We start from the raw sequence: 14,952 nt of genomic DNA on the forward strand, positions 1-14,952 counted from the left end.
TAGGTGTGAGTTTATGTGTCGTCAGAGGTCTTTTGATTGCTCTGGATTACGACACCAAACAAACCTCGCGCAATAACGTGGCAGCCAAATAGACGTTTCATTTGAGAAAAAGCGAATCAACAACGGAAAGCTGCGAGGATCTTAACATTTTAGAGAATAAAACTGCAAAAGATTTAGAAAGATAAATTGAAATAACTCAATAAAAATGCATACTTAAATCGTTCCCGCATCTCTTAAATATATTAGGCTTTTGTTATTATTATTTTTTTTTTAAATACCCATTTCATTCACGTTTAGAAAATTATATCCGCCTATAATATTTGCGCTTTCATGCAAATAATCCCCACAGACTTTTTTTTTTTTTTGGTTAAAATCCTCCATAATCAAGCCGAGATCCAAAAATCCGTAAAAGTCAAGCGGTGAATGAGTTTGAATAAAGTGGCCTACTTATTTGAGCTGACAGTCGAGGTCCTCAGGGCTGGATTATTCGGAGCAAAGAGGAGACCTGGGACTCAATTCTTGTTTTTTATGGAACAGGAGATTTATTTGGGAGAGCGCAGCACTGAAAGTATAATCTTACTTGACAGAGTGGGAGCCTTAAATGGGTTTTGATTTAAGACAGGCCTTCAGGCCCTCTATTCAGCAGGTTCTATTTAGTTGGTTAGTTTACTGCTTGTGTTTAGTTTTTGTTTTGTTTTTTTCACTTTTTTATGGCATTCTTCTATGTGTTTAATGAAGACAGAATATACTGTCATACAAAACTCCACTGGCCACACCGTTGTTCTTTCTATCCCAGCAGGTTAATCTTGTCAAGACCCTGAAGAACACTGCTCTGTTCTTGAACTTACAAAAATTTAATTGTGTATTTGTTTATGCAACAAGTTGGAGCATAGCACGTTTGATTCTGAATAATAATAATAATAATAATAATAATAATAATAATAATAATAATAATAATAATAATAATAATAATAATAATAATATAAATTAAAACTAGTCGCGCCTCTTCGCACTTTTTATTTAAAGCTCTTTTAAGTCAGGATGCAGCTCGACAATGGAAAAGTTCTTATCAGAATCATTGTGCGCCCTCTTGTGGCAGTTGGTTGTTACTGCAGTGAGATGTGATCTGCGCAAACTCCCTTCCGTCTTATTGTCGTCAAAATTAAGTAAACCAGTAATTTACCTACAACATATAGCTGCTTTCAATACATTCAATTGCACGTTTTTTATTATGTAGATAAACCAATCAAAAAATGTTTTTACTTAGCCGGACGTAGATACGAACGCCGCTTGCTACTTCCTGTGACGTAGCGCTAGCTCCTGATGCTACACGCGGGAAACAGAGGCTCGTCAGTGATTGTAACGTTTCACGTTTTTATACGGTATCTTCTGTTTTAGATACAAGTGGAGTCAGTTGGTGTTGTGACGGAGTGGAGATTGCAAAGCGCTTATGAGGTTTATTTCGAGTGGTTTTGTTTGACGTTTAAACCTTTTAAATCGCGATTTGTTTTCCTCATGCTGGCCTTTCTCTGTCCGGGCGCTTGATTAAATGTTCGACGTGCCCCTGCTGGGCGGTGTTGTAGCGCGCGTCGTTTACTTCTTATAGGATTGCTGGAGCCTATCAAGCATTTTAAGAAAGAGAAGTGCACCTCGTGTATTTTCAGCTAGCTTAGCTGCTATTCTGCTCTTGGAAAACGCAAAACTGTACTACAGCTCAATTTAACTACAGAGAAAACTAATCACATAGGAAGAACTCTTCCTTTATATTAACAATAATTACAATGATGCTACCCCGCCGTTTGTTAGTTTACAAGCTCACTTAAAACTTTTGAGTCAATTGTGATAAATATGTCCTGACGTCTTCTGACTTGAGTTTTGAAGTAGCTTTGAATAATCTGTGGATGTGAGTATCTGATCCAGTTCTCGGTCTCTTTGCAGAGCATCAGTCATCGCCTGCAGCCAACATGGGGGACATGCTAGAGTTCAACGAGATCTATCAAGAGGTCAAAGGCTCATGGGTAAGTAACAGCACCATCTTTTTACTATATGACCCACCAAGTTGAAAACAACCTAATTTTGTTTTTAACCTGTTAAGACCGAATCCTTTCAAAAGGATCCATGCCCCTTATTATTTGTCATAAACACATACCTTTTTGGCAGCTAAAGTTGTTTTTAAAAGTGAAGTACGAATAAATGTGATGACTTTTATCTGTGTTATGAAAAGAGAAACCCAGATCTGCGTTGTGTCCCTGCAGAATGACGGACGGCTGCGTTTCAGCAAACAGAATGTGGTTTATAAGAGCAACAAGACTGGGAAGGTGGACAGCATCCCGGCCGGAGAGCTCAACCAGGCGCAGTGGAGGCGCGTGTGTTTAGGCCACGGCATAAAACTCGGCACCAGCACGGGGCACATCTACAAATATGACGGCTTCAGGGACACGGTAAGCTCTGCTTCTGTGTGTATTTAGCTAATCATTCCCAAATGACTCAATCCCATGGAGTTATTGCTTCTCCAGATTGAATATTGCTGGGAAATAAGAATGTTTCTCAGAACAATTGGGGTTTTCCTCCTAACAAAGCTTGTGGTTTAAAGTGCCGTCTGATAAACAGCTCCCGTCATTTCCCTGTTGTTTCCTACAGGAAAAACTCCAGTGTGCTTGGTGTGAAAAGGGCTGCCATTTCACTGGCGATAAATGTGTGTGGGTTTCTGTCAGAGTCCTGTGAATCAGTCAGCTCCTCTCCTCAAACCTCTAATGGGATTAATGAGGGAAACCAGCGCCAGTATTCATGTTTTATAAACAGCGCAATCATTGACTATTCTGAGTCGGTGTTTATGTCAATTCACTGGAGCAATTTAGCTCAGAAAACAAGATGGTGAGAAAAAAAAAATCATTGTTCTTTTGTATCTCAACATTGATTTTAATGCTCTTTTCTCTGAGCGTATGGAGAGCGTCAGGATGTAACTGTAACACAGGGATGAGGGTGTGGGTACAACCTGCAGGCTGCGACTGTCTCCTGGGGTTAATCAGCATATTTTTGGTGGAAGATAGATCCTCTGGTTCTGGAGGAAGAGCCGTGATGTCATTGTTTATTATCCCACAGTTAGTGTCGGTAATCGAGAATTGGCGAGAGATTTAGCTGCTGGCGTGCGGAGCAGACAGTTTGATTTATCCGTCCCTGTGAAACGTCCTGAGGAAGATGGTGAATCTCTGCCAGAGAGTCTGTCCAATCGCTGAGCTGCGATCGTCTCCAGGAGGCTGACGGCTCCTGCAATATTTTTCTCAGGCTTGGCAACAAATCCTCTTCAGCTCTCGTTCTGTTTGTGCCCAATCAATACTTCATGTTTCCATCAAAGCAGCAACTGTTCTTTTATAGGTGGCTTATTTTTTGGCAGAGCTGTCTGATATTAAAACAATGGTTGTGATTTTTCTATTAACACAATGATGTTCTCCATCGTTTTCCATCAGCTTTAGCATGTTGGGATGAAATTTACATTAGGTGAGGACACATTGTTGTTCTGCCTTGTCACTTCTCTTAGCCGCCTGTTGTTCAGTTTATCTTCTTCATTGTTTGGTACCAGGAGTGGATAAAAAGTAGCAGGAAACATAGAGCCACAGTGCTTTTTATAAACCCACCTTTTTATACATTTTATTGATTATAATCACTTTAAGAGATTTAAAGAAAGACTATGGAGCCTAAAAGACAGAGATGTAGTGATGTTGTGTAAGTGAATGTTTATCTGTGATGGAAGTGAGATGTGTTTCTTCTTATTAAATTGGCTTTGGCAAAACGACTCCCAATTTTATGTATTCACACTTGGTACAGATGGTACAAAAAGTTCTTTAATCCAAATTAACAAACATCCTTATGACCTTTAGTGTTCACACACACTCTCTCTCTCACACACACACACTCTCACACCCACACACACACACACACGCTCTCTCTCTCACACACACACACACACACACACACACACACACACACACACACACGCTCTAATTGGCTCTAATGACTCTATGGACAGGCAGATACCCAGGTGCGTAAATTAGCTGATTTCTCTATGCACACTTGCTCCCACAATCACTTCCACATGTGTTTGTACTGCTGGGATTGTGTGTGTGTTTCAGCGACCATGTGTTTGTCGCTGTGTGTGCGTCCTCTCCAGTTGTAAGCGGGCCTGCAGGATAAATAAACGAGCTGATTGTCGGAGGACAGACGAGGCGGATGGATTACATTCATCTCCTGTGTTCCCTGGCGGCACAGTCCCAATCACGTTGTGATTAATTATCCACCATTCCTGCTTCCTTCTTGGCCGTGTTTTAATGGGCTCTGACCCGTTCACCATGAAGTCTGTCAGGACTTCTCCGTCTACCGTTTACGCCTCTCATCTTTCTGTTTCTTTGCTGTTTCATTTTTTGTTCTGCAGGACTTTGAGAAGCTATCAGAGTTTTTCAAGTTGAACTATAAGATGGAGTTGTCAGAGAAGGACATGTCTGTGAAGGGCTGGAACTGGGGGACGGCCAAGTTCTCAGGTAAACAAGCCGGCATGGAATCACCAAAGCCAAATACACTTTGTTTCTACACAGTCCTTAAACATCTTGAAACCCAGAAAATTACAATATGGAGAAATGTTTGACCTGTCAAACTTTATTCTTTTTTCTGTCGCATAAGAGATTAGAGGGCCCTTTTATTCCGATTTAGATTACGTTTGTTATATTTGCCACAACAAGGCTTTTGAGTTGCAGACAAAATCTACAGAAAAATGCGGATTCCTTAAAAATCTGGAAGTTTGATCTCCTTTGGTGTTTACATATGCACTTATGTCAGTTATGTCGATTCATGACTTGTGGATTATAAAATCAGTCATTTATTTCAATAAGTGTCCAGAAAATCTATAAATTTGAGTCTGGGAAAGCATGGAAATTTCAAATATAATGCAGCACCTCCTGGATGCCTGTGATTATTCTTTTCTCAGGACCGCTGCTGTCGTTTGATATCAACGACCACACGGCGTTCGAGATCCCTCTGTCCAACGTTTCGCAGTGTGCCACTGGGAAGAACGAAGTCACACTGGAGTTCCACCAGAACGACGACACCGAGGTTTCTCTCATGGAGGTCCGATTCTACGTCCCACCCAGTCAGACTGACGAACGACAAGACCCTGTGGAGGTGATGCTGGACCGTTTACATTTTTTAAATGGTTATTGAAATGCGGTTCTGGGAACTAATTTGGCTTTATTAACGTTGATGGTAACATTAAATGGCTTGTGTGTTTTGTTTCCTCCAGGCGTTCGCCCAGAATGTTTTGTCGAAGGCTGATGTCATTCAGGCCACAGGAGACGCTGTTTGTATCTTCAAGGAGCTTCAGTGTCTCACGCCCAGAGGAAGGTAGGAGACCAACAAAACCATCATTTCAGATTCCCACATAGTGTTGACAACATATAAAATCTGCTTTTACCATAAATATGAATGTTTATCCTCCTATTCTCTAAAGGATAAACATGTTATGAACAAAAGCAACCATTTGATTTATATTTGATTTCCCACTTGATTTTGACATTTGACCAATCAAGAATTTTTGGTTTGGTATTTTCACCGATTAATGCATTACTTATGTGTTGTTGTCTCTTTTAGCTCTCAAATTAAAAAAAGAATAACATTTTTGTTATTTTCTAGTTCTTATTTTTCCAAATGGGTAACACAGACTATCTTGCTGTTTGTATGTTTTCCAAGTATATCTTTTTTTTTTTGGTTTCATATTCTTACAGATATGATATTCGGATATATCCGACATTCCTCCACTTGCACGGTAAAACTTTCGACTACAAGATTCCCTACACCACGGTGCTGCGACTCTTCCTGCTGCCTCACAAGGATCAGCGCCAGATGTTCTTTGTGGTGCGTGAACGTCTCTCTTCTCCTTTCCAGGTTTCTAGTATTTCTGTCCTGAAGTCTCACTTCACTCTGTTGTTTCTCACCTTCCCTGTGTTTGTTTTCATAGATCAGTCTGGATCCTCCCATCAAGCAGGGTCAGACGCGTTATCACTTCCTCATTCTGCTTTTTTCTAAGGAAGAGGATATCAACCTGACCCTCAACATGAGCGAGTGAGTACGTTAGGAGAAGGCTGATTTCTATTGCCACAACTATGAAGATGGGTCATTAAAAGCCTTTCCATGTTTTGTCACATTGTAAAGCAACACTGAAAGGCAATACAATTGTTTGGGGGGGTTTTCTTTGAAATGAATGAAAAGTGTGGCGTATACACTTTTATTTTAATATATATACTGGTAAAAAAAAAAAAGTATGTTTAAATTAATATTTGTCATTAAAACGTTGCTTATTTTATTTTTATGAATTTAATGTTTTTCCTGTTTGCACCTTTGTAGGATTTAGGTTCGTAAAAGAGTCACTTTGTAGATTTTTATCTGTGGATGAAAAAAATAAACTTTTTGGTTGTAACATGAAAATATGTGGAAAAGTTCAATGGCTGTGGATACTTTTTGCAAGGCTTTCTTTACTATCTCCATTCTTTCCACCAGGTGGCACCAACGCTTTGAAGGAGCTATGTTGTCTTTTATTATGCTCTTAAAGCAGTTTCTGGTAAAGCAGAAACGGCTTTACCAGTGTGATAGCTTCTTTAATTTTCTTCTCAGAAATCCCATCAAATGTTTGCATTCACAGTTTTTTTTTTTTCCTGTCAACTCTACCACAGGGAGGATGTGGAAAAACGCTTTGAGGGCAAACTCAGTAAAAACATGTCTGGCTCTCTTTATGAGATGGTCAGCAGGGTGATGAAGGCTCTGGTCAACCGCAAAATCACTGTGCCTGGAAACTTCCAAGGGTAGGATGCATCTCAAGCACGCGTTGTGAAAGATTTTATTTCATAAGAAATAAATCTTAATAAGGCCCTCTCCTTCTCCACAGCCACTCTGGCGCTCAGTGCATCACCTGCTCCTACAAGGCCTCTTCCGGCCTCCTCTACCCTCTGGAGAGGGGCTTCATCTACGTCCACAAGCCCCCGGTTCACTTGCGCTTTGAGGAAATCTCCTGCGTCAACTTCGCCAGAGGCACCACCACGACGCGCTCCTTTGACTTTGAGATCGAGACCAAGCAAGGAAACCAGTACACGTTCAGCAGCATCGAGAGGTGAGGGCGCCTCATTCACATGCTGTTTCAGCTAAAGACGACAGCTGCACTGGTGAAGAAGAGGAACGGGTTTCATTGTTTATTGAAAGGCTTTCTATGTTATCAGATTTTTCTGGAACTTGTTCCAGTTGTGCTGGGCTCTGCTGAAAAATGGGGGTGGGAATCTGAAGGCGTCTGAGAATAAATGTCTGTTTTCTGGCTATATTATAATTTATTGTTTTCCATTTGGCAAAATCTGGACTTCCTGCTCATTTCCTATGATGCGACATCACCGTATATTGCAGTCGTTCTCCCCGTTGTCTTTCTCCTTTACTACGTAAAATATTGATTTTATTAAACCCAAATTATTCTCTTTGTCTTTTTTTATTTATAGGGAGGAATATGGCAAGCTGTTTGACTTTGTTAATGCCAAGAAGCTCAACATCAAGAACAGAGGCTTCAAAGAGGTAATTTATGAGGAAATGAACTCATTCCAGTTTGTAAAATTAAAGCATTAGAGTAGTTTTCCTTTACAGATATTGATTCATGTCACCCTTCTCCTGTGTGTCTGTGTCTGTAAACGCTGTAGAAGAAGGTGGGTATGGTTGCGGGCGCCTCGTGTGGCTGTAGGAACCCGAGTTGATTGGTGTGGAGTGATTTCTGATTGCATGGTGTGCCGCTGATGGATTCAAGCAGGATTCTGGGGGATAATCTTGTCAAATTACTTGATGAATCTCAAATGAATTATTGCTAATCATTGGATTGGTGGACTGTGTGTGTGTGTGTGTGTGTGTGTGTGTGTGTGTGTGTGTGTGTGTGTGTGTGTGTGTGTGTGTGTGTGTGTGTGTGTGTGTGTGTGAGGCTGATCACTCTGATAACTCTGTGTGTTTGCATTGTGCTGACTAATGTGCTGCCTGGGGGCTTTTGGTGCTTTAACACTCGACCGCGTTGATTGCACCACCTGTAGCGTTGTGCTGACAAGTACGAGCTCCTGCTGGCTCCGAGCTTTGCCAAGTTTTTTCTCCCCGCGTCACGATTATCTGTCGCCATGGTGACGGAGTCGGCAGAGAACGGCAATGAGAACAAATGGAGCTCCTCTCCATTTCCTGTTGATGCATTAATGGCTGCCTTCCTGACTGGATGCTTCTGTCAGCCAGAAGGCCGGGGATAAAGATGCATGGAGCTGGAACGGACCGTGTGGGGGCGAGGAGAGAGTAGCCCGACTGGTTTCCATGTCTGCCAAGTATTAGTTTGAGCCAACGGGCTTTTTACTTGCATCTTAAGTTAATTTACTCAAGATGAAGATCTTGTGTCAAAAAGTATAAGCCCCTCTAATAAGCTTTTCTTATTAGATTCGTTCTATCCTGAAACTTCAATGCCATTTTTTATTTTTAAAAAAAACTACATATGCTATTATGTCTATATTTATGAACATCAGATAGCTTTTTGTTATTTTTAGCCAAACCTATTTAGAAGCATTATCAAAGGTCCAGCGAGCTGCAGGCTGCAGAATCTTGGGTGATGTGAAGTAAAATTACAGCAAAATCTCTTTAAAATGGATTTAAATTGTAAGTTTAAAGATTCCTGCACTGATGGCAGGCATTATTATTTTTGCTATTAATAGCGTGGATAATGTGCATATTTTAAATCTGGCCAAGGCAGATTTAAATTTCTGTACTCTATCTTGTACAGTTGCTTCTGTTTATGTACTTCCCTTTTTCTTTTTCTTGGTTTTGAAAACTAATATTGAAATGACCAAATGCACTCTTTACCAGAGTGATTCCATCATTTACCGTATATTTAAATATGACCTTTAAAGAGAAGCGGTGCCAGTCCCTGGGGGAAAACAGATTTTTCAGTTTTTGGCCCATGGATCAAAGATTAGGGGGGAAATGTTCACATTAGCATGATGGTAGGCTATTGTGACCCGCTGTGTTATTTGAGTTAAAAAGTTTACAGTTGACAGGAAAAGTGAAAATATAACTAACTATGTGTTTATTCAAAGGCATTAACAATACCTAAGTACCAATTAGAAAGCCTTTAAAAAGGCAAACATGAAAATAAAAATACAATTAAAATAATTTTTTTGCATTTCAGTTGATCTATTATCCATGACTTGTCACTTTATTTGCTGAAGATAGTGTTGGCGTATAGCAGTGCTTCTCAATTATTTTCCGTTACGCCCCCCCTAGCAAGAAGAAAACTATTCGCGCCCCCCACTCCCCACCGTGACTATCCATCTCTGCATAACATTTTTTCCTTATTAACATTTTTTTCGCTGAAAAAACTCTAGCGGCTTATCGGCGTGATTGGGATGTAACGTATTTAAGTGACGCGCTAATTTATTTGGCTTCATGCTGTCCGCTGCGAGCATTTTTAGACACAGCAAACACACCGGTCTTTCCTCTTCTCCAACTGTAGTCACAGTGAAGCCAAGCGCTAAATACGCTTCCTCGTATTTCCTCTTCTTAGCTTTCGGTTGACTTTCTGTTGTCTCATTATCTTTGTCTCTCTCCGCTTTTCTTTTCATCCCTGTGAAAAACTTTTTCATGTTGGGGGTTGTTGAATAACGGAGGCCATAGACAGAACGCAGTCGGAGCTTTTTGTTGACTTAACACTGCTAACCAAGGCAAACCTGTTGTCTTGTAAGTCATGAAATGTTGCACTGTCGCAAACGTGACAGAAGTAACAATGAGAGCGCCACTGTCGCCTACTGTGCGCAATTACACTTTATACTAGTACGGCCAAAAAAACATTTTCCCCAGGATCACACGCCCCCCCCAGGTATCGCACCGCGCCCCCCAAAGGGGGCCCGCCCCACTATTTGAGAAGCATTGGCGTATAGACTGGTAGAGATAGGCAGTGGTCTCTACCACCTGACATCAGTCTCCTGATGTGTTCACATTCTGACCATATTATGTTTCCAATTTATCAAAGAGAGTATTAAAAACCCTGAAACAAATAAACAAACAGTGCTTAGTTTGGTGGAGGCACAAGTGAAGCCTGGTAGCCCGCCAGGCTTATTATGCACAGAGAAACGCTGCATTGAATCCTGATTAGTTGATGCATCTCTGCCAACAACAAAACCAGAGACGGGTCCGGGTCGACTCTTAGCTGCAAACAGTCTATATTAAATAGTTTTATGTTGTTTTGTGGAGGTGTTCTCCTGACTTTGAGTTTTGGTTCCAGGGCATGAAGGGCAACATCGACGAGTACAGCGACTCTGACGAAGACCAGCACGATGCCTACCTGGAGAGGATGAAGGCTGAGGGAAAGATCAGGGAGGAGGGCAACGACAGTGACGATTCAGATGGAAGTGGAAGCGGTAAGTGACGGATTCAGCATCTGAACCCTTGGAATAAAGAGTAGAAGGCTAAGTTCCTATTTTTCTCCTTAGACGAGTCTTTCAATCCTGGAGAGGAAGATGAGGAAATTGCAGAAGAGTAAGTGCCTTTTCTTTTACTTTTTCAACTTCAGATCGAAGCTTTGTGTTTGCATTTTCACAGAGTCATTCGCTATTTTTCCTTTCAATCAGGTATGACAGCAATGCTTCTGCCAGCGACAGCAGCGACGAAGGAGATGACAGCGAAGACGAGAGCGCAAAGAAGAAAAAGGCCAAAAAAGCTAAAGTTGTGAAAGAGAAAAAGGAAAGAAAGCCACGCAAAGAGGTGAGAAGGCAACAAAAGAAAATACCTATATTCCCAAGTCTCAGATTGTCCTCAATGAAAGCAACATTTTTATTTTGCTTGTGTCTGAGCAGAAGAAGCAGAAGGACAAAGCTGGCCCCAAGAGGCCGATGAGCGCCTACATGCTGTGGCTGAACTCCAGCCGCGAGCGCATCAAGTCAGAGAACCCCGGCATCTCCATCACAGAGATATCCAAGAAGGCCGGAGAGATGTGGAGACAGCTGAACAAAGACGAGAAGGAGGTGAGACATGGCCTAGAGATTTTATATTTTAATTGAGCAGCACTTTGATCAAAACCCCTGATCTCTTGTACTTCCGTTTCTTTCAGGAATGGGAATCAAAAGCAGGGGAGGCAAAGAGACAATATGACAAATTAAAGAAGGAATACAAAGAGAGCGGAGGAGGATCAACCTCCAGTCCCAGGAAGTAAGCCTTTTATTTCAGTGTCTCTTTTTTTTTCCCCCTCATGAAGCTCGTGTTACATCCCTAATTGTCTTCCTACGCGTCCGACCGTTTAGAGAGAAGAGAAAATCTGGTGGAAAAAAAGACGAGAAGAAGAGAAAGTCCAGCGGTGGAGAGAAAGAAAAGGATCGAGGAGGAAACGACAGCTTCAAGAGCCGAGAGTTCATTGAGACCAGCGACGATAGTTCCTCCGACTCCGACCACAAGAGCAAATCCAAGAAGAAGAAGAAGAAGAAGGTAAAACCAGTCATGGTTATTAGTTATTAGCATAATGAAGCATTGATTCAAAACAAAAAGAAAAAGCCACAATTTTCAAACATCGCTCTGGTAGCAAAGTAATTCTGACTAACAGATGAAAGAGATTTATGATTGATTTTCTTTCTAAGTTTCAACAGTTTCCCTGGAAGCACACATACATGTTTTCCTCTTGTATTTGTGTAATTTGTGTAGCTACTTATTGTCATCCAAACACGTCACTCTAGTCAAATTTAGTGGCTGGTTTCTTCTTTTGCTGTTTGATGACAGAGGAGCCGTTTGGATTTCCAGACTTGAGTTTTTTTTTAGTTTCTTGAAAGTCGATCTGAGTTCTGTTAGATTACATATCAATATTACAAATTTTCAGTCACTAGAGTTCAGTAACATCCAGCATTTCTTCAGCATCATGTCTTAAGTTTCAGCTGAATATTTGTGTCTCCCTTAACTCACCAAACACATTGTAGGACAGAAACTTTGGTCTTAGACTAGTTAAGCATCAGTATGACTTTTTGAAGAAACTTGAAAGATATGAGCTAACATTTAATTTCCCTTTCTGATAAAGTATCTTTGAAAGGAATGGAATCAGTTTCTAACCAAAGTTTACATTGAGCCTCAGATTCAACTATTTATTTGAAATCTTCACTGTGACAACATGAATCAACCCCGGTGGTTCTTACTGAAATGTTTTATTCACCCAGGAATCGGAGGAGGAAGAGGAGGAGGAAGCTGTATCCACTCCTGCCAGCTCAGAGGAAGAGTCTGACTGAAGAGACACTGATCACATCCACAAACCCAGGACCAACTGTTTTTACCGTTGATTGCAAACCAATCAACAAACTTGAGTTGTACCTTCTTCTTCAGCACATTTCATTTTAAAAGTACAATCAAGTATTTTGTGACTACGTCTGGAAACCAATCTGCGCTGATATTTGAGCTCGTCTTCTCCTGACGGCTCGGTGAAATAATGAAACAGTTGAACCCATGGGAATGATTAGCTGCATCGCTCCGAGGACGCTAGGAGTTATTAGTTTGTCTATGTATAGGGGGATCGATTTTTGTTCCTCTTGCGTAGTGCTCTTTAAAAAATGTCTTTTTGTTCTTTTCAGGTCAAAATAAATACAGAATTTTTCAATAAATTCTTGGGGTTTTGGTCTTTATATGTTTTGCCAAAGCTCCTTGACTGCCTTGATATGTTTCTTATAAAATAAAAATGATCTGTACTTATTCACCTTAACCAAACAGGAATAAGATTAAACTATCAAATATGTTGGTTGGTGTGATTATTGAATTCAGGAAGATTAAAGGATTATTTATTGTTGGGGGTTTTTAAATCCCAACACATCTTTGGGATTTACATAAGATAAATTTAAAAAAAAAAGTAATCTGGTTGACATAGATAATTTTTTGCAGTAAATACAACTTGCACAATAGTATTTGTGTTGTGATGAAGGACATGCAGTACAGATTTTGGCAGGATCAATGCTGACCTATAGAAAGTTCACATTAGCCAGCCGATCAGCTGATGGAGCGACCAGACTGGATTTTATTTAACACCTAAATATGCAGTTTAAATATCATGATTTACAGAGTATTTATATCTTGTCTCTCCATTATTTCTATTCTGATCTGAGACATTTTTGAATGTAATTTAAAGCAACTGAAAGAAAAGATGATTGAAAAATGTCATCAGACAATTCATAAATTAAAATTATTTGTTGTTGTTGTTGTTGTTTTAAACATGTGAATCGTATAAAACATTCTCTTCATCAGGGAAGACATATCAGCGTTCAACAACTTTCTGCCTGTAAGCCTCCAGCTCATTCTCTCTCCCCAACCCATTACGCTGGAGAACGTGAAGCGAGCTTTTAGAGCCGTCTTGCTCAAGGTATTCCCACTGAATGTACGCACACTGGGGCACATCGGCCAATTTAACCAGTCGGTTGGGTTTGGTTGAGCGCGTTTAGAGGGAGAACGCTGCAGAGACGAGGGTTTCAAACAAATCCCCAAAGCCTGAGAGGAAGGTGGTTTTGGAGTGTGGCTTTTAAAAGCCAAACATCACCGGATCAAGCGTTCATTTTAAGTGATGGTTTTGGTGAGAAGGGTTCTCCTAGAAGTTCTGGGAGTGAAGAGTAGTAGGAAAAAAGTCTATTGTTGAGCAGAAGTCACAAAGTAATACTAAAATAAAGTATTTGGAGATTTAGGGATGGTTTAAAACTCTTACACAGTAATAGAAATATACATCCATGTCTTTCCCTTTGAGTTATAATAGTTTTAGTCTATTAAATAATTATTTTTATAGTTCTACAAGTATTTCCTGGCGTTGGTTTCATTTGTATTTTATTTATTTTTTGGAGTTCTTTAATTAATGTCTGGGGTTTTCCTTACTTTCCTTACAACCATTAATTAGAACTGGATACTTAATGCTGTCTCATACATAACTAATGCAAATGTACCAGCGTTGATCCTATCTGTTTGCATCCTCATGTTTGTATTTCCCTATTTGCTCATCCTTAATTATCTGCTCTGTCTGCATACAGTTTCCTCTGCGAGTGCCTCGTGTGTAAATGTTTGGGAGTATAATTGGCCATCGCAATAACTTATATAAATATGTGCTGCCCGAGAGCTTGTGCTCCTAAAAAAAACATCCACGGCATGCGTTTATGTGTTTCTGCCGCCATATTGGGTTACCATTGAAAGACCACAAACATAATGGGGGCCACTTAAGAAATGACATGGAGTCTACGCACATGCAGAAATGCACAGTAAGAGACGTTGACTGTCTCACAATTGCATTACCTCCCTGATGTTTGAGTCTGTAATGCTGCCTGTCCTGTCATATGACCAGCTGCCATTCATCTATAATTTATTCTAGCACTTTTAGACTGTTTTGTTTCTTGTGACTCATTTTTCTATAGTTTCTGTATAGAAATCTGGAAAAAAAAAAAAAAGTTTAATGGATCAATATTGAGCATTTAGACATGTCTGAGTGGCTACATAATGCAATTTATGAACAGTTTTTATTTTTTTTTTAAATTTAAGCCACTAAAAAAGCATTTAAATCCAGACCCTTAATGCTGTCAGAGGTTTGACTTAAAGAAAATAATGTAAGTTTGTCTGTATTTTTGACCATGTGTGATGTTTATCTGGTGGGTTTATATTTGGGATAAGATCATTTTTTAATTATAAATATATTTTTAAAGGTCCTGTTGACATTAAATTTTCATAAGGAGTGGATATCAACCCAAGTAACTAATACATAGAAAGTAACTAAAACAATTAAGTTCAAATTTTACGTGTAGTAGTGTGAAATGGTAAGAGGGGAAAAGGCACCAGATGAAATCTATTAGTGGTCCTACACATGTATAAATGGGTAATGGATTGATATAAATAAGTCACATTATTTAATTTGATATATTCATT

General features: G+C 40.0%; 1 protein-coding gene across 2 annotated transcripts; it reads left to right on the forward strand.

Moving 5' to 3' along the window:
* Nucleotides 1–1,300: 1,300 nt before the first annotated feature.
* On the forward strand, nucleotides 1,301–12,799 carry ssrp1a (structure specific recognition protein 1a). Of its 2 annotated transcripts, none has more exons than XM_055034766.1 (18): nucleotides 1,301–1,359; nucleotides 1,939–2,018; nucleotides 2,256–2,441; nucleotides 4,430–4,535; nucleotides 4,979–5,172; nucleotides 5,291–5,391; nucleotides 5,772–5,901; nucleotides 6,005–6,108; nucleotides 6,717–6,845; nucleotides 6,929–7,150; nucleotides 7,524–7,596; nucleotides 10,319–10,454; nucleotides 10,527–10,572; nucleotides 10,665–10,797; nucleotides 10,890–11,057; nucleotides 11,144–11,241; nucleotides 11,334–11,514; nucleotides 12,231–12,799. In XM_055034766.1, the coding sequence occupies exons 2-18, from the start codon at nucleotides 1,965–1,967 to the stop codon at nucleotides 12,297–12,299; spliced, it is 2,130 nt and encodes a 709-aa protein (XP_054890741.1). In that variant the 5' UTR covers nucleotides 1,301–1,359; nucleotides 1,939–1,964; the 3' UTR covers nucleotides 12,300–12,799. The 2 variants fall into 2 exon arrangements, with proteins under 2 accessions (XP_054890741.1, XP_054890742.1); XM_055034767.1 differs by having other exon boundaries at nucleotides 1,311–1,382.
* The last annotated feature ends 2,153 nt before the right edge of the window (nucleotides 12,800–14,952 follow it).

The sequence above is a fragment of the Poeciliopsis prolifica genome, unplaced genomic scaffold (assembly GCF_027474105.1).
Source record: "Poeciliopsis prolifica strain line A6 unplaced genomic scaffold, Auburn_PproV2 SCAFFOLD009, whole genome shotgun sequence".
NCBI classification, from domain to species: Eukaryota; Metazoa; Chordata; class Actinopteri; order Cyprinodontiformes; family Poeciliidae; genus Poeciliopsis; species Poeciliopsis prolifica.

Excerpts from the sequence above, each read along its gene's own strand:
- ssrp1a (XM_055034766.1), top strand. The coding sequence starts at position 1,965 with ATGGGGGACATGCTAGAGTTCAACGAGATCTATCAAGAGGTCAAAGGC. Across the intron at positions 5,173-5,290 it reads AACGACAAGACCCTGTGGAG|GCGTTCGCCCAGAATGTTTT; the intron begins GTGATGCTGGAC and ends TGTTTCCTCCAG. Across the intron at positions 6,109-6,716 it reads CTGACCCTCAACATGAGCGA|GGAGGATGTGGAAAAACGCT; the intron begins GTGAGTACGTTA and ends ACTCTACCACAG.